This window comes from Pinus tabuliformis, chromosome Q (assembly GCF_031772625.1).
Source record: "Pinus tabuliformis cultivar Carrire ecotype Pingquan chromosome Q, CPIR1, whole genome shotgun sequence".
In the NCBI taxonomy this organism is placed as follows: Eukaryota; Viridiplantae; Streptophyta; class Pinopsida; order Pinales; family Pinaceae; genus Pinus; species Pinus tabuliformis.
The window spans coordinates 826,670,645-826,691,634 of NC_142296.1; the positions used below are offsets into that span (position 1 = coordinate 826,670,645).

Below are 20,990 nucleotides of genomic sequence, written 5' to 3' on the forward strand. Positions count from 1 at the left end.
AATCGAGTTTGATCACCATACCTTGATCCTTTCGGAGAATACTTGAATGAATTGCCTCTTGAACGAGTGTGAAATTGTCCACGATCTGCCTTCCTTGGATGAAGCCTCCTTGATTTTCCGGAATTATTCTAGGCAGAATGGGCTTCAGTCTATTTGCAATGACCTTGGTGATTAATTTGTACCCAATGTTGCATAATGAGATCGGGCGGAATCTGCTGGAGTTGTTGGCACCTTTTTCCTTTGGTATGAGAGCTAAGAAAGCGGAGTTTGTGCTGCCTCCTATTTTCTGTGTATTTTGAGACTTTTGTATCATTTTAAGAAGGTCCTTTTCAACAATCGGCCAATAGACTTGGAGGAACCGGGCGGAGAAGCCATCTGGCCCCGGGGCCTTGTCCGGGTCCATGTCAAAGAGAGCCTTTTTAACTTCCTCTTTAGTGATTTTGGCCTCTAGGATCCCGTTCATACGAGGAGAGATAGCTTGAGGGATGATGTCTAGCAGCTCTTGGTGATGGAGTGACTCCTGATCATCACTGTACAAGTTTTGGAAATGAGAGAAGGATGCTTTCTTAATGTCTGCGAATTCCTTGTGCGTGTCATTATCTTCCTTGATCTTAGAAATGGTGTTGAAGCATTTCCTGGTCTGGGCCTGCTTGTGAAAGAAACCCGTGTTCCTATCCCCTGCTTTGAGCCAAAGGTTTTGAGACTTTAATCTCCAATATTCTTCTTCAGCTAAGCAGGCCTTATGATAGCTCTGTTGCAGCTGAGTTTCTTGATCTATCATCTCCTCTGTGACTATAGTGCTCTCCATGTGGGTTTGATGAGAGGCAAGAGAGGCTTTGATGGCTTTCCTTTCTGTTGCAGGATTGGACAGGGTTTTGGCCCAACGTTTCAGAACTCCTTTAACCCTTCTGAGCTTTTCCTCCTAGATGAAGAAGGGTGAACCTTTGACAGGCTGGCTCCAACAATCTTTGACTGTTTGCATGAAAAGAGGCTCCTTAACCCAAAGGGGGCTAAATCGAAAGGGGATAGGGCCCAGATCTAGATGGGCAAGGAGCTCTAACTTTACAGGCTTATGATTCGAGACACTGCTAGCAAGAATGTGCATTCTGGGTTCTAAACCAAGTAACAGGAAAGAGATTTGAATGAAAAATCTATCTAGCCTGGCAGCAATATGTCCAGGACCTACTCTTTTGTTAGACCAAGAGAACTTACCGGATGAGGGCTTGATGTCCAGTAAGTCCCAATCTTGAAAAAGATCCTCCGCCCATTCTCTTGCCCGATCTCGGACTGCACTTCCTCCCCTTTTTTCAATCGAATGAAGAGTGAGGCTGAGGTCTCCAACAATGATTGTATTTTCCAGATTTGTCAAGTCTGCCTGTCGTCTTATAGTGTCCCAGCAATCCTTTTTCTCCCGAATATTAACTAGAGAATATACATTGAAAAGGTTGAAGGTTTCCTTTGTGTCCAGATTCTGCATTTTTAGCAGCAACCAGTGAATGTTGCTCGCTTCAAAGATGACTGCATATTTATTGGAGTTCCATAGTGTACCAATCCCTCCCGAGGCACCCATGACCAAGATTTTTCTTGCTTCACTTTTGGACCATAGATTTTTGCTTGCTTGCAGGAAGACTTTGTCTTCCAGCTTGGTCTCCTGGACGAGAAGTATGTCTGGAGCTTCTGTTCTTATTAAGTTTCTTATTGCTTCTTCCTTAACTTTACTCCCCATACCTCTGCAATTCCAGGAGATGACCTTCATCATTTATATTTCTGGTGGGCTCCCTTGGAGCCTTGGGGCTGATTTTTCAACATCCTGGGCTTTGAGGCTAGCAGGTTTTCCAAATTTGGCTGGCTGCCCTATAGCTTGTCTTTGTAGGTCTGCTGCTCTCTTTTTTCTTTGTCGATTTTACGGCCTCTTGTAGATCTTCTTACCGAGGTTTTGGAATCTCCTTGTTACACTAAAAAATGTCACCATGGCTATTTACAGTTAGTATGTCTCTATCAACAGTCATGCTATCCTCCTGGGCAAGTCTTATGCCTCTGCTCTCCATGTCAAACTCCAAAAAGAGAGAAAGTCTTAGTAAATGTGTTTATCTCTGGGTACGCAGATTCTCTCGGCCTTACCTGCGTGTACGCACCTAATGTTCACAAAAACTGCGTACTTATACGCTCTGTATGTAAAGGGGCAGGTGCGTACCCCTGTAAAGGTCAAAAGGCGCGAGTTTCATCTTTAAAAAGTTACTTGTGGTCATTTCTAGAGCATTCTAGAAGGTTGTTCGACGTGTATTGATCGCCTCCAGATGGTTCATGTACCCCTATGAAAGAGGAATTTATCCCATTAAGAGAGGAGCTATCCCATCCAAAGAGGGGATTATCCCATTGATGGTGGACTTGATTAACTTCTTCTTGAGCACTATAAATACAGGCATTGGGCCAGAAGGAGGGAGAGGTTGAAAGCTAAACATTTCTAAGGGTAGATGCTGCTGGAATTAGGACTCCCATTTAGAAGCTTGTGAGGAGAGATTCCCATCCTTTCTTGTTTCATTTGGAAGTGGGTGAGCTTTTTCAAAGTAAAGGAGAACTCTTGATGGACCCTGGGAGGTACTTGCACAACACCAAGGCTCATGTTGTAATTGTTCCTTTTGTTTCCTATTAATGCAAATGAGTCCATTCTTCTCAATAACTTGTTATTTATGAGTTGTTTCATGTACTCCTTGGTCTATATGTTAAATATGTTTTATTTTATGAGATTATCAAGTGCTATTTAATCATTTGATTGTTAGTGAATGCAGGTTTCGAAGTGAAGGAGGAGCTCATCCGGATCGGCGAGGCTGGACTACTACAACAGCGTTGGACTACAGGTAGGATCTAAACGCTTGATTTCTCGTATGGTAAATGCATGTTTAGAGAAGGATTGCTCTTGTTTGTCTTGTTTGTCACTAGAGAGTCTTAGGCTCCTAGAGAGGTTGGTTGTGTCCGCACTATCGACTCTTTCCGCCTGACAAAATGGCGACTCCGCTGGGGACTCCATTGATGTGAAAGTTTTTTCCTTTGTATGCAACTTTGATCTGAGAAAAGTCATTTATTTTCTGGTTTTTGGCTGTGTGACTTTGTATTTGGGTGGGCTAGCTTAGGGTTAGATTAGATTTAGTTTTTCTTGGTTTTTCCAGTAGTACGCACCCTCTGAGTATTGCACAGTGCGTACCTGTACGCACTGTTGCTGTGTGCACAGAGTGGGCCCGCACCTGTCTTAACAGGTTGCCTGCGTACCCTGCTAAAAATTAAGAAATTTCCATTTTTTACATTTTTCCTCTTAGATTTTGCTTTTTCTTAGTTTTTACTGCCCAGATCCATTAGTCTCCTGTCAAAGATCTTCACCTGAACTTGTTTCGATAGCATTGAGTGTTTTAGTGGATTTCATAGAAGTTTAAGCCTTAGGGTTTGATTTTTGAGTAGGTCCTGTAGTGACTTTGGCGGTAGAAGTTGTTAAGCCTTAGATCTCTCTGGTTTTGTCAGCTTTCTTAGGAGTCGGACCTGTCATAAAGTCTACCTGTGAGAGCAACTTACCTTTGAGTTGTCTATTTGGCGAATTTCGAAGTGCTTGTTGATTGAGTATTGAATTCCATTTTACAAAAAGAACAAAAAGATTTGAGTTTTGTTTTGACTGGTTTTTTGATTCTGCATTAGTTGGTCCTTGGCTTGATTGTGGTCAAGTAAAACAACCTAGAATCATCCTTGTAGGCTTTTGCCTCGTTAGGTTTGCTTTAGAGTAAATTTCCTTTTGATTTGCTTGTGAGTCAATTTTTCATAGATTTTATAGATTTTGAGATTGATTTTCGTTAAAATAGATTTATATGCTTTATTAAATAAGAAAAAATACAAAAACATCTCCTTTGAAAAGTTTTGTTTTGGAAGAGAAAGAATTTTTCGTGCACGTAATGAGTGGTCATGTTTGTATGCTTGGAAAGATAAAGAGTTTTATTTCTTTGATTTTCGTTGCCAAGAGAGTTGTTTTTATATGAATTTGCATTCTCTAAACTTTCTTAGCTAAGAATTTCATTGAAAAAGAAAAGTAGCGTAAATCATCTTAGGTGCATCTTTGTAGTGGTTGCGAGTCGAGTCTACACACCATTGGTTTCATTTCCGCTACCTTTTGTCTTTAAGAAAAACCATAAAATTAACGCTTAAAGTAAAATCAACTTAGTAACTTTTATTTACTAGGGCTCTGAAACACCAATTTAGATCAGGCTAGTGTCTTGGAGTAGGAGAGTAATTAACTCTCCAAGACAAAAAAACCAAACAAGTAGCTTATCTTGTGATAGAATAAATCCAATTGTCTCATTTGTACTCTGGGAAAGCTCCTCTTAAAGGAGAAGAAAGAGCTCGTGTCCGAACCAGTGAGGGGATCAATCCTCCCTCGTTGGGAACGACGCCAGACACGCACGTATTACAAACGGTAAACCTCGGATTAACCATTGTCGAGGAGCCAGGGGTCACTTATCGGTAAACCTTGGATTTTTGTCAAGGAACTAGTAAGGGGCAAGTCACCTGAGATTGTTACCGGAACTGATTTGTTGAGGAAACTCCGTAGATCGCGGGGTGGACCTCCTGAAGACGTCCCGGGTCAGTACGAAGGATTGAAGGTCCTTGTAACTCCTCCTAGTGGCAGTAGAGTAGGTTCACCTGAAGAAGGAGAGTCTTCCTTGGTAGTCCATCCAGATTACCAAAGTCTAGAGACAGGTTATAATCCTGAAGCTGTTACAGTTTCCGAGATTGCTGGTAGCTTTTCATCTACTAGTGATATAGGCGAAGAACCTGAAATATCTGAACCTGTTACTCCAACTTCTAGTGTTCCAGATTCACCAAGAGTAGAATGAGTTATCACCGAAAATCTTCCTACTGGTTTGATTGCTATTGAAAAACTTGCTCCAGAGGAGGAAATAGGCGTCTCTAACCTTGAAGATCGACCAACTATTGATCTAAGGGAGCGTGAATCTATCTTTTACAGTCCTCCTAGAAGTACTACTTGGTACCTTTCGTTAACCAATTATTTAGACAACTCAGGGGTAGGTTTTTCTCCACCTCGTACTCCTTTTCCACCTGGAGGTATTTATACTCCTATAAATATGTCTGGTCAGTCGTCCGTGTTCACTCAATCTCCTAAATCTTTCTTACACGGTGGACCTTCTGTTCCCACCGGGTATCAGTCACTTTCTGGTATCTTTGCGGGGGCATCTCCTCAACCCGTTGATCATGGGTTATTAGCTGGAAACAATGGTAATAAACCATTGGGTGTAGGGGACATTTACATGATGTCAGGTTCAGTTCCCGTTTCTCAACCTCAAGGTGGTCAATTACCGCCTGGGGGGCAGCCTCAATTAACGCCTGGGGAGCAACCTCAAGGTACACAAATTGTGTCTGGGGGGCAGCCTCAAGGTCAGTATGTACCTATGGTAAAATACATGCCTCAAGGTCAACCTCAGCCTCAATATGTACCCCAGGGTCAACCTCAGTATCAATATTTACCTCAAGGGTATCAACCTCAAGGGTATCAACCTCAAGGTCAAGGTCAACCCCAGTATCAGTATTTACCCCAAGGTTATCAACCTCAAGGTCAATACTCGAGTCAAGGTTATCAACCACCTCAAGGTCAGTCATATGTTCAAGGTATGGGAACTGTACCTTTCAGTTATCAATCCTATCCTCAATCCGGTTATGGATCCCAATATCCTCAACCTGTTATGGGTCAATACCCTGGAATGATAGTGTGGGATCCATCACAAGGTCAACAGGTGTTGCAGCCAAGTATACAGTTGTTACCTCAAACCAGACAACCCGTAGTTTCTGGTTCACCCCAGCAACCGCAACCTGTCCAGTCAAATGTTCAAACTTCTGTAACTTCAGTATTTACTCAGCCGCCAATTGCACCTAGTACTCCATCTCAAACGGCTGCTGCAACTACCACAACATCTACCGCACTTACTTCTGGAGTATCGACAGCTCCTGTTTCTACTGTCTCTGTAACTACTCCTCAGACATCTTTACCCTTATCTGGATATACGATTCAAACTACGGTTCAGATGCCTATAGGTCAGCCTGGTATAAGTACGGTTGTCACTACTCAACCACAATTTGTTCATCAACCGTACCAGGGACAGTACCAATATGGGCAAGCTGTCCAGCAGCCGGTTTACCAGTATCAATCGTATCCTGGGTACACTTATCAACAACCTCAACAACCCCAGTACGGTCCGGTTAATCCTGGTTTTCCAGGAGGATATAATATCCCTAATGCGATTCCTGTTCCTAGTTATCCTGGATATCCTCCTCCTGGGACTGGTCTTGTGACCCAGAGTTTTAGAGATCCTAACCGGTAATTACCTTTTATCGCAACTTTGGATTTACCAGACTTGACGCGCCTAACAAACGATCCAATTCAATATCTTCCGTTCTGGCCGCCAATGCCAAATAAGTTGCCCAGTGATATACCCAAGTTCGAAGGTAAGTCTGGAGAAGATCCGTCCAATCACATGATGACTTACCACCTCTGGTGTGCTTCAAATTCTATCTCGGATGATTCGATCCGCTTACGTCTTTTCCAGCGTACACTCATTGGTCTCGCGGCCAAGTGGTACATTGAGTTACCACGGGCCTCTTTTTACAATTTTAGCCAATTAGCTACTTCGTTCCTAACTCATTTTCAGTTGCCGGTCAGATACGATAACGACACGGAGCTATTAACTTCACTAAAACAATCGACGTCCACGTATATTTCTGACCACATTCATGAGTGGAGACGTCGAAGAAGGTTAGTGAAAGTTTTTATTCTGGACCAAATCTTAGCTGAATGGTTTGTTAAATCATTATTACCGAAGATTACTGAAGATGTAGCTAAGGCCGGAGTAGTTACTGAGGAGCAAGTCATTGCTCAGGCGCAATACCTTGACTTAGTTTATACTCAGTCGGGTACGTTACACGAGAAGATCCCAGATCTTCCAAAATCGAATCAAATCGCTGCTGCTCCTTCGGGATCTCATGCCGCTGATGGTATGATTGGTACGGTGAACACAAAGAGAAAAAAGAAATCTTCCAAGAATTCTACTACTCCTATAATCACCTTGCCTGATTCCCCGACAGGAGAGTCTTCTCTTGAACTTTCCGCCGATATTCACGCTGTAGAGTCATCTACGGCCAAATCAAAAAACGGTGGAAAGAAGAAAGGAAAGAAGAAGGCTAAAGCAGACAAGGCTCCGAAGGAGAAAACAGAAAAGTCGGAAACCAATGACGAAAAGCGCAAACCTCGATATCCTTGTCTTATTTGTTAAGAGGATCATTTTACAAGAGATTGCCATCATCGGGCCGAGGTTGTGAAAATAGTCAAAGGTTCTCCCACTCCTGCTGTGTTGAAAGATCCATTTCCAAAGCAGGAGAGTAAGATGATAGGTTCTTCCTCGACTGCCAGTGAAGAACCCATTTTGATGATGTCTCATGTGAGGATTGCGACTCGGTCGCAAGATTATGGTAGTAAGAATCCTGTTGATGGTAAGGAAGCAGAATCTTCTCATTCTAATCCATCAACCTCAGCTCCTGGTTCCGATCCACTACAGATCGAAAAACCTAACCCGGACTTAGTAATCAAACCGCCCGCCAAGGGTGTTCTTCGAAGGTTTGCTTTCAATCCACATGCGAGAGCGGCCCAGAATTACAACATTGTTGAGGACTTAGCTGTTTCACCCTCAGCAATGTCGGCTTTAGAAGTGCTGCAATCATGCCCAGCACAACGAAAATTACTTTTGTCGGCTATCGGATCTGTTGATGTTCAGGACCCGAATCTGATAATCTTCGATCTAGAAAATAGTACACCGCGCCTACCCCATCAAATGGCTTTCCAAATTCCAGTGATAGTAAAAAACAGGCCTATTCATCGGACTGTAATTGATGAGGGAGCTTCCACGTGTATTATGTAGATTCAGTGTTGGAGATCGCTTGGTTCTCCTTCGCTGAACCAATCCCCAACCATCCTTAAGGCCTTTGATGGCCGTGGGTTCTGTTCGTTTGGTATTCTACAGGAATTGCCTATAGGGGTAGAAGGTAAAACCGTTAGTCTGGATGTGGAGGTGGTTAATGCCCCTCTAGACTACAACCTTCTTTTGGGTCGAAGTTGGTCATATGCTATGACGGCAGTTGTTTCAACGGTCTTCAGAGTAATAAAGTTTCCACATAACGGCAAGATCGTGACAATTGATCAGCTGACATACTTTTCATCCGACCCAGCCTCTTCAGAGAGTATCCAGCATGTCGGTAAGACGACAATCCCTTATAGGGATGTTGGCGTAGGTTTAGTTAAAGATTTCGGTTTACTGGGAACTTTTCCTTTCCCTCCAATCAACGCAGACCCTTCATTTGCATCAATTCATATGATTACATCAGACACCATTATTTACGACGATCCTTGGATTGTCCCATCTGAATCTGAGATAGACTCATTCGATGATGCTATGCCTTTGAGTCCATATGAAATTGCTTATGAAGCCGTCGTGTCTTTTACCGACTCGCGTTCAACCCAAATCGACCAAATGAATGTGGTCAGTGAGGAATCACTTTTCACATCAACCTCAGAACGGATAGCGTTTCCCGAAGTCGTGTCATCTGACGAGCGACTTCGCGAAATCCTAAGTGTAGACTATCTACCATGGGAAGATCTCCCTCATAGATCTTCGTTTTTACTTAAGGATGATGCTTTTGAAAATGATTTTTCATCTATTTTTACCGCTGAATATGTCAAAGACGCTCAGAATCCAATGAAACATTCTGATTCAGAGTTGAATTTAGGGAATATTTCTTGCACTATTCCCATTGACATTTCAATGAAACCCGGAATTGAAGAAAACATTCATATAGGTGCCTCATGTACAGAAGATGAAATTCAAACTTACAAGGCCCTATTCCAAGAATTCCGCGATGTGTTCGCTTGGTCTTACGAGGAAATGCCAGGAATCGATCCTGCCATTGTTGTTCATGAAATAAAGACCTACTCGGACGCTAAACCCGTCCGGCAACGGTTGCGTCAGATTCACCCTAGAAAAGCGGCTGCGATTAAAGCAGAAGTCGAAAAGCTGTTGAAAGCAGGTTTCATTTATCCAATCCCGTTAACGGATTGGGTATCGAATATTGTTCCAGTTAACAAGAAACAAGGAACAATAAGAATATGTATCGACTATAGGGATATAAATCGAGCTTGTCCAAAAGACAACTATCCTATGCCTTATATCGATCAAATCATTGATGATTGCGCCGGAAGTGAAATGTTTTCCTTTATGGATGGTTTTTCGGGCTATAATCAAATCAATATTCTACCTGCTGATCAACCAAAAACGGCATTCATTTGTCCATGGGGGACATTTGCTTACTGCAAATTACCTTTTGGGCTTAAGAATGCCGAAGCCACTTTTCAACGGGCGATGTCTTATGCATTTCATGACATCAAGCACATTGTGCAACCGTACCTCGATGATTTGCCTGCTCATTCTTTACATCGAGTTGATCACCTTGTCCACTTACGAGCAATCTTTATGAGGTGTAGGCATTATCGTATTCGGTTGAATCCGCACAAGTGTGTATTCTGTATAGAAGCGGGTCGATTGCTGGGATTTGTTGTCTCAAAAGCCGGCATTCACGTCGATCCCTCGAAGGTTGAAGCTATCATCAAATTTCCTCCCCCTTCGAGTTTGTGCCAACTCCAAAGTTTGTAAGGGAAAGCAAACTTTTTACGCTGATTCATTCCAAACTACGCCAAGGTCACTAAGGGTTTTACACGGTTGTTGAAACAGAACGCTCAATTCTTTTGGGATGAGATTGCCCAACAATCTTTTGATGCACTTAAGCACGCGTTGACCCATGCACCGTTGTTGCATCCTCCCAACTACAACCAGGACTACTTCTTATACCTCGCAGCTTCGCATTCCACTATTGGAATGGTGTTAGTCCAAGAAGATGAATTCGGAACGGAACATGTGATATATTATCTTAGTAGGACGTTAAACCCCACTGAGCTAAAATATTCGCATGTGGAGAAATTGGCCCTGGCAGCCGTTCAAGCTGTCCAGCGTTTTCGTCACTACATTCTTCTCCGTAAAACTACAGTTATTTCGGATTGCAACCCTATGATTTATATTTTGACTAAACAACTGCTAGGGGGAAAGTACTCTAAATGGATCGTTATCCTGCAAGAGTTCGACTTGGAGTTCGAGAAGTCCAAGTCTAAGAAATCCTTAGTTTTTGCGGAATTGATGTGTGATTTCCCGCATGCTGACACAGAAACTGTGGCAGAGGAGTCCATTGCGGACGAATCTTTGTTTCTTATCAGTACTTTAGATCCGTGGTATGGGGATATAATCATCTATCTCCAAACCCAAACCTTTGGGCCTGAAGCTTCAAAGTCGGAACGTCGAAAAATTCGGTTTCAATCCCAGCAATACAGAATTATTGGAGATACACTTTATCGCCGCGGGGCAGACTTAGTTTTTCGACGTTGTTTAACTCACGAAGAGGCTGAGAGGGTTTTGAATGATTGTCACTCTGGAGCGTGTGGCGGTCATATGTCTGGGTATGCCACAGCTCAGAAGGCGTTGCGTGCTGGCTATTTCTGGCCGTCCATGTTTAAAGATTGTATCATTGTGGTCCGAAAATTCCACAACTGTCAAGTGTTTGATCGCAAGATGCGCGCACCACCTGCCCCTCTCCATCCTATAATTTCTGTTGGTCCTTTCGCCAAATGGGGTATCGATTTTATTACTTGTAACCCTCACTCGGCCGGGGGGCATACATATATCATCCTCGCAGTTGATTATTTTACTAAATGGGCCGAGGCGATGCCTACATTCGACGCAAGCGGCAAAACAGCTGCAGTTTTCGTATTCAATCACATTATAACTAGGTTTGGTGTCCCGAAAGCAATCATCACTGACCATGGGAGCCATTTTCGAAACATCATGATGACTGAGCTTACAAGCCAGCTTGGTTTACGCCACGATAGCTCTACTCCTTATTATCCGCAAGCCAACAGTTTGGTTGAGTCTATCAACAGAGTTCTGGTTATCATGATCTGACGAATCATTGGTATTCATCGGTCGAATTGGCACAACATGTTATTTTCAGCGCTATGGGCATACCGAACTTCAGTGAAAACTTCAACAGGGTTCACTCCTTTCCAGCTAGTTATGGCTTGGAAGCTGTGTTACCCATTGAATGCGAAATCCCATCACTTCAAATGGCTGTCGAATTACTCCCAGCTACTTCCGAAGAGGAGAAACGTTTATTATACTTAGCTCAATTAGATGAGACTCGACGTGACGCTGCATTTGCAATCGAGACTCACACGAAGCGAATGAAAGCTCAGTATGATAGAAATGTGACCCCTCGAAGTTTTTCGGAGGGAGACCTAGTGCTATTATATGATCAAGCTAACGATAGGCTAGCTGCTGGAAAATTCGTTCCTATGTGGCATGGACCCTACATTGTAAAGCGAAAGCTAGCAAAAGGGGCCTATGAGTTGGTAGATTTTGATGGGGACTCTTTGGGTAAACCCAGAAATGGGCTTTAACTAAAGAGGTATTATGCTTAAATGATGGGTATGGAGAATTTTTAGTTAGGTTAGGTTTTCTTTCTAGCTAGTATGTTTGTTAGTTTAGATAGTGTGCTTAGCTTAGAAAGTGTGTTTTTCGTCGTTATTCTGGCTTATCTTGGTTTTACTCTTGATATTGCAGATGTCGACGCCTCTCCAAACGTACATTGGATTTGCCAATGGTGCTTATCGTAGTACACGGAATATCTCTTCCGCAGCTTGGGTTATCTATTCGCCCTCTGACGAGTTAGTTTCTATGCATGGGGTGAGCCTCGGTCAAACAATAAACAACATTGCAGAATACAGTGCAGTGGTTGAATTATTGTCTGAATCTATTTCATTTGGAATTCGACGTTTGATAGTGAGGTTAGATTCTGAACTCGTTGTATTACAGCTTAATAGAGTATATGCCATTAGAAATCCAGTGTTATTAAGGTTGTTTTTGAGAGTGCGCCTCTTGGAATGTGAATTTGATTACATTGAATATCAGCATATTCCAAGGTCTTTAAATACATTAACAGATGCAATTGCTTCTCGAATGTTGGACAGACATTTGCGATAATCATGCAAGTAAATTTAAAAACATTTCATCACATATGTTAAAACAAGATAAGCCGGTAATAATGATATATATATATATATATAGATAGGAGTGTGTCAAAAATATACATCGTCTTTGATCATAGGTTGAAAAACACCTTATGATCGACAAAATGATAAGTACAAAAAACCAAAAATGTCATATGTGTCTACAAAAGTGACTAGCCAATCACTGGTGGTGCTCTCTATACGAGACCACTGCCCGCGCTACCCTACACAGGAACCTCCTAAAAGGTCCTGGGACTGCAACCACATAGCCCTGAAGTCGAATAGGAATGTCATCTATGGTGGTCTCTGGTATACCCGCCGTCAGATGCTCTAGATCCTGTTCCAGCTCGGCTAAGGTCTCTGCGGCTGCATCCTGTGGGGTTGGTGCTGGTACAGCTGGTACTCTCCTCTCAAAAGCCTGGAGGTTGGCCGGACGCCGTGGACCTACATCTGCATTTTGAAAATTTGTGCTGTCAGTTTTGAGGCGATATATAAAAACAAAAAAAAAATACATAATTTAAAAACTTGTGAAAAATGGAATACCTCTGTCATCCCATTGTTCTCCCTGTGGAAGAACCATGTCTGGATCATTCCGAAAATCCATTCCGGCATAGGGAAAATCCTGAATAGCAAAGACCTGGCCCTCTAGCCAGTGAAAGTAACCATAAGGAAATCGAACAACTGTCGCGCCCTCATCAGGATGCCGGGCCATTACCGCAACCCATCTCGTCAACTTAGGCTCCCGAGGAACCCCAACTGGAACAGTAAGATGCTGGGGGATCAGCATTGGAACTCTCTCTAAGGAAAAGCTCACAACTAAAGGCCCATATCCAAAGGTCTTCAGTTGTCCGTTCTTTGCCCTAGTTAGTTGGCCCTTCATATTGGCCAACACAGCATCGCACCAGTTGAAAATGGTGCCTCGGTAGAAATCTATCGCCATCCGCATTTGGGACCCAGTGGCAATGTGTAAGGCGGCTGCGCCGCAGAGTCTGGTAACAGTAAAGGCTATCACCATAAGTTCGGGCAGGGATATGTACTTGATTTCTATCCCTTTCTCCTGGTTTTGATTGTTGCACCACTTTAGCCGGAGGCTAGCAAGGGATTGGCCACCTGGCCTAGTCCCGGATAGAGTCAGTTGCTCGCCCTTATTAGGCAAGCCAGAGAGAAAATATATGTCGGAGGGCTCTATCTCGAGCTGGTTCTCTCCGATGTAGAAGCATTGATCCTGAATGTTCCACCTTTCAACCAACCACTCAAGGAATGGCACCTGACCCCTCATGCCAGGTATGGCCCAGTATTTGTACAGACCGCATGCTTTTAACGCATCAATAGAAGGTTGATGACATATTGCGGCCAAATCAACGTCCTCGTGTTCTCTTTCACGCCAATCAAGCATGGTGTGCACCCTGCACATCATAAAACATCTGTTAGAGTCCATAAAATTTTAAAATATTGGTTCATTTTGGAGAAATGAGGGTTTCAAAATGCATTTTGCGGGGTACGCACCCCGACTTTTAGGAACAGAGCGTCTGGATGCAGCTTCCCTTAAGGCCGGGTGCGTACACCTGGTATTTTCCCCATTGAGAAAATATCGGGGTACGCAGGTCAGCAGTGCATGACCTGCGTACCCCGAAGGGCGCATCTTGAAACCCCAAGACCCCCAAAAAATCAAATAAAAACCTAAAAATGAATTTTAAACGGATGGAAAGCAAGAGAAGGATGTTGTAGAATACCTGATGAGACGGCGTTCGGTTCTGACGGTCGGATTCTCCGCAATATCCACAGGAAATTTCTTGTCAAAAGCACTTTTCTCAACCTCAACAGTAAAATGGTAAAAATGATATGGTAAAAGGTCTTTTATAGGTTTTTTGGATGAATGAATGCTAAGTTTGTTTATTTTTCACCATGAAAGGATATTTTTCAATGTATTTTTGCCCATCTTAAACATGTATGAGTAATGTGTTGTTTTTGTGCAGGACAAAGGGACTTTAGGGTAAATTATCATTTTTCACGTCAGAGTCATCTTTTAAGCCCTTTTCTGACTCCTAAAACATGAAAAGATTGCCGTGCGTTTCTTTTACACTCGTTAAAACGGAATTAAAAGACGGTCTCCTTATATCTCTTTTCTGACCATAAAAACAGGAAAAGATTGCCGGGTTTTTGTCGTTTCAAACTTGATACGGAAATAAAACGACGTGTCCTTGATCGCTTTTTACTTTTCAGGTCAGAGACACTAATCATGAAAGTACTCCTTGGTCGCAAGACCAAGCGGTTCTCCCAGGTATTATTTTATACTTTTTCGAGCTTGGGGGACACAAATTTACGAAAAAGTTCAACCTGGAGTCTTCTTAAGTTTTTCAGACTCTCTAAAATTGAAAAACGCCGAGTTTCTCCTATACTGGGCTCGTTAAAATTTCACAGTAAAGGACCTGTTCAATTATAAACAGGAATGAACCACTCCTTCCTAGGGTTCGAATCAAAACTAGGTTGGACTCATCTGAAGAATGAGCTTATAATCAAGCATATGTTATCCTCCTCAAGCTTGTTAAAAATAAAGAGGTACTTGCCAGAAATGGTGGGGGAAAAGAGAGAAGAATGAACCGATTTGTCATCCTTTGTTACAGAAGAACCTTATCACCGCTCTTGAACACGACACTTTCCGTTCACCTGGGTTGGGAAATCTTTTGCCTTAAAAGTTGATCAAACCACTTTGAAAGTCTTCAACCGTTTCCGGGTATTAACTTTGGGTCAATCGTCACCAAACCATCTGTCGTGACGTTATGTGTTCAAGAGGTCTCTACAAATAAACCATTAATATGCAAAATACTTGTCATCCATTTGACCATCCCTGAGTCAGTCCTTACAACAACATTTCTTCAACTTGAACAATGATTTCGTGTTGTGGGCTTGCCTGCAATGGGTCGCTTTCTATCGACATCAACACATTATCTGGAAAGATGACTTAGAAATCAACAGTACCTTGAAGTCTGCATGCATCAATGGCAGGTTTCTCGCCTTTGACGACAGTTTACATCATTGACTTTCGATCAGAGGATTCCGTGACGTGTTCGACATCAATTCATTCATTCACATTTCATGGATTGTACTGGGTACTTTGAGAACCATTGACATCACTGGTGGTATCTCTCACACTTGTTAACGGTTTACATCATTGACTGGTAATCAAGTGGCTTCTACCATGCTCGACATCAACTCATTTATTCGCATGGCTAGGATCGTACCAATTCGGGAAGAAGAAATGAAGACCCTGGATCTAGTTCCCACCATCCAGGCTGCGAGGAGTTTTGTATTCATTATATAGTAGACCAATTATAAACAGATGGCTGCGTCCATACTGTGTCTACGCAAGTCTATGATTATGATGTACTGCAAGATCATTCCTGTATCAAAGTAGTTAGTCTGTTAGTTAAAGTTTTGATCTGAGTATGGGAATGCCTACCTCAGCAATGATATAATCTTATACATGTATTTTGTGTTGAAAATTGCAGGTTCTGACCAGGCTCTCCACGAGATAATCCTTGAAATGATAAAGCGCTTCACCCTTCCTAGATAATACAAAACCCTAATCTACTACAGGCTTCACACTTTAGGGGGCAATCTGTTACACTAAAAAATGTCACCATGGCTATTTACAGTTAGTATGGCTCTATCAACAGTCATGCTATCCTCCTGGGCAAGTCTTATGCCTCTGCTCTCCATGTCAAACTCCAAAAAGAGAGAAAGTCTTAGTAAATGTGTTTATCTCTGGGTACACAGATTCTCTCGGCCTTACTTGCGTGTACGCACCTAATGTTCACAAAAATTGCGTACTTATACGCTCTGTATGTAAAGGGGCAGGTGCGTACCCCTGTAAAGGTCAAAAGGCGCGAGTTTCATCTTTAAAAAGTTACTTGTGGTCATTTCTAGAGCATTCTAGAAGGTTGTTCGACGTGTATTGATCGCCTCCAGATGGTTCATGTACCCCTATGAAAGAGGAATTTATCCCATCAAGAGAGGAGCTATCCCATCCAAAGAGGGGATTATCCCATTGATGGTGGACCTGATTAACTTCCTCTTGAGCACTATAAATACAGGCATTGGGCCAGGAGGAGGGAGAGGTTGAAAGCTAAACATTTCTAAGGGTAGATGCTGCTGGAATTAGGACTCCCATTTAGAAGCTTGTGAGGAGAGATTCCCATCCTTTTTTGTTTCATTTGGAAGTGGGTGAGCTTTGTCAAAGTAAAGGAGAACTCTTGATGGACCCTGGGAGGGACTTGCACAACACCAAGGCTCAGGTTGTAATTGTTCCTTTTGTTTCCTATTAATGCAAATGAGTCCATTCTTCTCAATAACTTGTTATTTATGAGTTGTTTCATGTACTCCTTGGTCTATATGTTAAATATGTTTTATTTTATGAGATTATCAAGTGCTATTTAATCGTTTGATTGTTAGTGAATGCAGGTTTCGAAGTGAAGGAGGAGCTCATCCGGATCGGCGAGGCTGGACTACTACAACAGCGTTGGACTACAGGTAGGATATAAACACTTGATTTCTCATATGGTAAATGCATGTTTAGAGAAGGATTGCTCTTGTTTGTCTTGTTTGTCACTAGAGAGTCTTAGGCTCCTAGGGAGGTTGGTTGTGTCCGCACTATCGACTCTTCCCACCTGACACTCCTATTTCTCCTTCTTCTTCTAACTCATCAGTTTCCTGCTCTTCTTCCTCATCCTCTAAGGCCATGCCTTTCGGGCTTTCAGCTTCTTTGGGGGAAGCTGATGGTGTGCCTTTACTTGGAGAGACTGGTTTTTGGGCTTCTACCTTCGGTGTGTCTTCTGTCAGTTGGCTTAGAGGGTCAAATTTGTTTTCTTGCATCTTTTTGGGAGGGGGACGCTGGACATTAACCTGGAGATTGCCTTTGCCAGAGGGTCCACCCTGTTTCTGCCCCTTGTGATTGGCTCTTGCTCGCTTGACTTGGTTCCAACCCTCTTCATTCCCTTTCTCTGGCTCTGCATTGGTCGGACAGTTTCTGGCAAAATGCCCATAAACGTGACATTTCCTGCATTTGAATGGAAGTTGTTCATAATCCAAGATCTGCACATGAGACCAGCTGCTGACTTTGATTTTGATTGCCTTTGGTAGTCCCACCTCTAGATCTACCTCTACACAAATCCTGGCACAGTCGTACTGATCCTTGTTGCTTGCCCGATCTATGAATTTCCCGAGGGAGTTGCCAATGTGTTTCAAGGAGTCCCAGTTCCAACAATGAACTGGCAGATTTGGGAGACGAACCCATACCGGAACAGCTTTGGGAACATCGACCGCCGGGTCAAAGTCTGGAGTCCATTTGTTCAGATAGAGTCCCCGAGGACCCATGAAATACGACCCATTTTGGAAGATCAGGTCTTTGTCTTCTTTTGAGGTAAATTCGAAAAGAAAATACCCTCGCCATAGAAAGTATGAGGTTACACTTTGATTAATCAGAGGTGCCCAATTCCTATTAACCCATTGTTCAATAGTTTCGGAGAGGGGCAAAGTCCCGTGAATTGGCCAATGAGTCCACGATCGACCAGAGACAAAGCTACTTGAATGGGGGTCTCTGGAGGCAAAGAGATCTCAGGAATTTCATCGAGTTCCTTAACGAATTTTGAAGCATCAGTTCTTTTCTTCGGAGGCAAGCCAGCCAAGAGCTGATTGAAAGCATCAAAGGTAGGATCAGAGGGTGGATCCGTGTGATGGCCCTACGACTCCATAAGATCTGGCCTGATGCCGGGCGCCACAAGGGCAGCCACGCAGCAACGGCCAAACCCTAGCCAGAGAATCTGCTGACTGTATCAGATCAGAATCAGGTCTTCTGTAGGCACGCCCGCAATGAGGAGGTACTGCAGAGAGCGGGCAGAGCCGCAGGCTTCAAAGCCTGCAGATCTCATGGAATGGAGCTGAGGCTCTCAGGTTGCAGAGCAGCGTGGAAAGGAACCTCCTTGAGCAGGTTTATTCTTATAAATATTTGGGTATTGAATTTCTTCATTAGCTCAATTGGAATTATAGCACCGAGAAAATAATTATTAGAGGTTGGAAAGCTTATTTTGAGCTTGAAAACAATTGTAAGTCAAACAATCTTTACATTTGGAGTAAAAATAGGTTCCTCTTTGAGACCCTCGTCACCCCTGTTATCTTATACAGATGTGAAGTTTGGGGGTGCAATATATCTAGGGAGTCATGGGGAAAGATTGAGATGATACAAAAATGATTCATAACCTATAACCTCAAGATCAAGGGAAATACTCCCTATCCTATCCTCTTGATCGAAGCTGACCTATCCCCCATTGAAAGTGTGATTATGTTTAGATATCTGATGTATTAGAAGAAGCTTCACAATATGGAATATAAGAGGCTCCCAAAAATTTCTTCTAACTTTAGTCAAAACCCCAACCTACGCCAAGTGCAGGTGGCATCATGATGCTCAGTCTTGGCTCAACAGATATTTCTAAAATTTTCAGATATTGCAGAGTTCCACCATATTTCCTAGGCATCCAAGATATTTGCCCCATTCCGTGTTTGAGTTATCTCCAATAGTCTCAGTGTGGACTCCCATATCTTGTTTATGAAAGGACAACTTAAGAAAATGTGACAAATTGTTTCTTTCGAGATTTTACATAAATTACACCATCTAGGTCCATGTTTGTTTCAATTTTGAAGATTACCCCAAGTTGGCACTTTGTTCTTTAGGATGCACCAAAAAAAGAGTCTTGATTTCATCGGTCTTTTCAATTTCCACAAGAGTTTGCACCACTAGTCGTGTAGCCCCCATGCCTTTTTGACCATTAAATAATTATAACCATACTTCGTGGTATATTTTCCTGTTGGAGCATGAACCCATCTGGGTGATCCCTTATCCTAACATTTGTGCGCTACAATTTTCTTATATAATCTTGCCATTCTTCTCCCCATAGAGGCACTAGTTGTAGATCCTCAACTGTTTTCCATCCCTGATGCCAATTCATAGAGAGTTCCTCCCTTGCAATCTGATTCAGAAATTGAACACCTTGGGCGTGCAAACAATCCATTATCTCCCTTGAGAGAGTGAAACTCTCATTACACCCCACCCACAGGTCAATTCCTATCAGTGATTTTCACGATTTCCAACATGCCAGGCCAGGCCATCTTCTATAATGTTGAAAGAGTCCATTGTCGCCTTCCATACCATTGATGCGTTTAGGGATTTTTTATCAGTCCTGCGCATCCATTCATTAATGGGAACATGGTCTATGTATTTTATTTTCACCACTGCCGTCCACAAATTTTCCATTGATAATAACCTCCACCCTGATTTTGCTGCTAGAGAGGTTGCAAAAGATGAGAGGTCCTTTATACCCAAACGTCCCCAAGACATTGGACGAGAAATTTTATCCCAAGTTACCAAAGAAAGTACTGCGTCCTCATTTGATCGAGCCCAAAGAAAGCGGCCACACAATTTTCTAATTTGAGTGAGGATGCCTTTTGGAACCCATGTGAGAGTGATCCAATAGACTGGAATAGCTAGAAGGACCAATTTAATTAAAACCAGTCTCCCAGCTCTCGAAATCCACTTATAGCTCCAATGTTTTATACGATTTTCAATTTTTGCCAAAATCCAATTCCAATTATGTTTCCTATAGGTATCAGCTTAAGATGGAAACCCATATATTTGAAGTTATCCTTCATGGGTTTTGATTCAAAGGGGAGTACCGATATGATCCTATTTACCTCATTCCCCGAGAAACCTTCATATACTATTGTTGATATATGAGAATTTATACACATCCCAGTTGCTTCTAAAAACATATCAAGAGAAAGTTTCAACTGCTATATATCACCTAGTTACATCACTGAACATAAGTATGTCCTCCACAAACAACAGGTGTGTGATAAAAATATTGAATACTATTTCTATTCCTTTTATCTCACCTATTCATTTTGCGGCGAGAATTAGTTGAATTAGGCCTTTTGCTGCCTGTAAAAAGAGGGGTGGGGATGAAGGGCATCCATGTCTAAGCCCTCTTTGGCCATGGAAGAAATGGATTGCTGCACCATTTTATCAAAAATGCAAAACTAACATTTGAGATGCATCCCATGACCCAATTGATGAAACCGATACTAAAACCAAGGTGCGTCAACAACATATGTAAGTAAAGCCATCTAATTTTGTCATACGCCTTTGATAGGTCAATTTTAATTATCAAGCCTTTTTTCCTGCTCCTTTTGATGCTATTCAATGACTTCTGAGTTACCCCGATAGCTTAATGAATATTTCTACGATCGAGGAACCTAAATTGTTCCTTGGATATATTGCTTGAAATAATTGGTTTCAGACAAAAAACAATAATTTTGGTGATGATTTTATAAATACAATTACAAAGAGATATAGGCATAAACTCCTCAAAGGATGAGGGATCATCAGATTTAGGAATTAAAGCCAGGAAGGTAGAGTTGAAAGGTTCATAAAAATAGCCTCTAACTCATGATTCTCTACCACCTCGGTAAGTTATTGCCCAATTAGATAAAAAAAATGTTGGAAGAATTCCACAGTCTAGCCATCAGGCCCTGGGCTCTTACCTTTTTGCATGGCTTTTAAAACCCCTTCAACTTCCCCCTTTTCCACAAGATTCGTTAGCATCTCATTTTCTTCCTCCTCCACATAACTAGGGTAAATTTGAGCCACCTAAATAACCTATGTAATTGAAACCTCTTCTGGAGCTTTGCACAAATTTTTGAAATGGTCCCTCACTATAAAGGCCAGTTCATC

At 42.4% G+C, this 20,990-nt stretch overlaps 1 protein-coding gene across 1 annotated transcript in view; it reads right to left on the reverse strand.

Moving 5' to 3' along the window:
• The window catches only part of LOC149222175 (uncharacterized), a 41,373-nt gene extending 39,647 nt beyond the window's left edge, over window positions 1-1,726 (reverse strand). The window contains exons 1-2 of the mRNA XM_089387523.1: window positions 1,213-1,726; window positions 22-678 (exon numbers count right to left, since the gene is read on the reverse strand). Of these exons, the coding sequence (XP_089243649.1) occupies window positions 22-678; window positions 1,213-1,726 (1,171 nt within the window). The remainder of the gene's footprint in view (window positions 1-21; window positions 679-1,212) is intronic.
• Window positions 1,727-20,990: the final 19,264 nt, after the last annotated feature.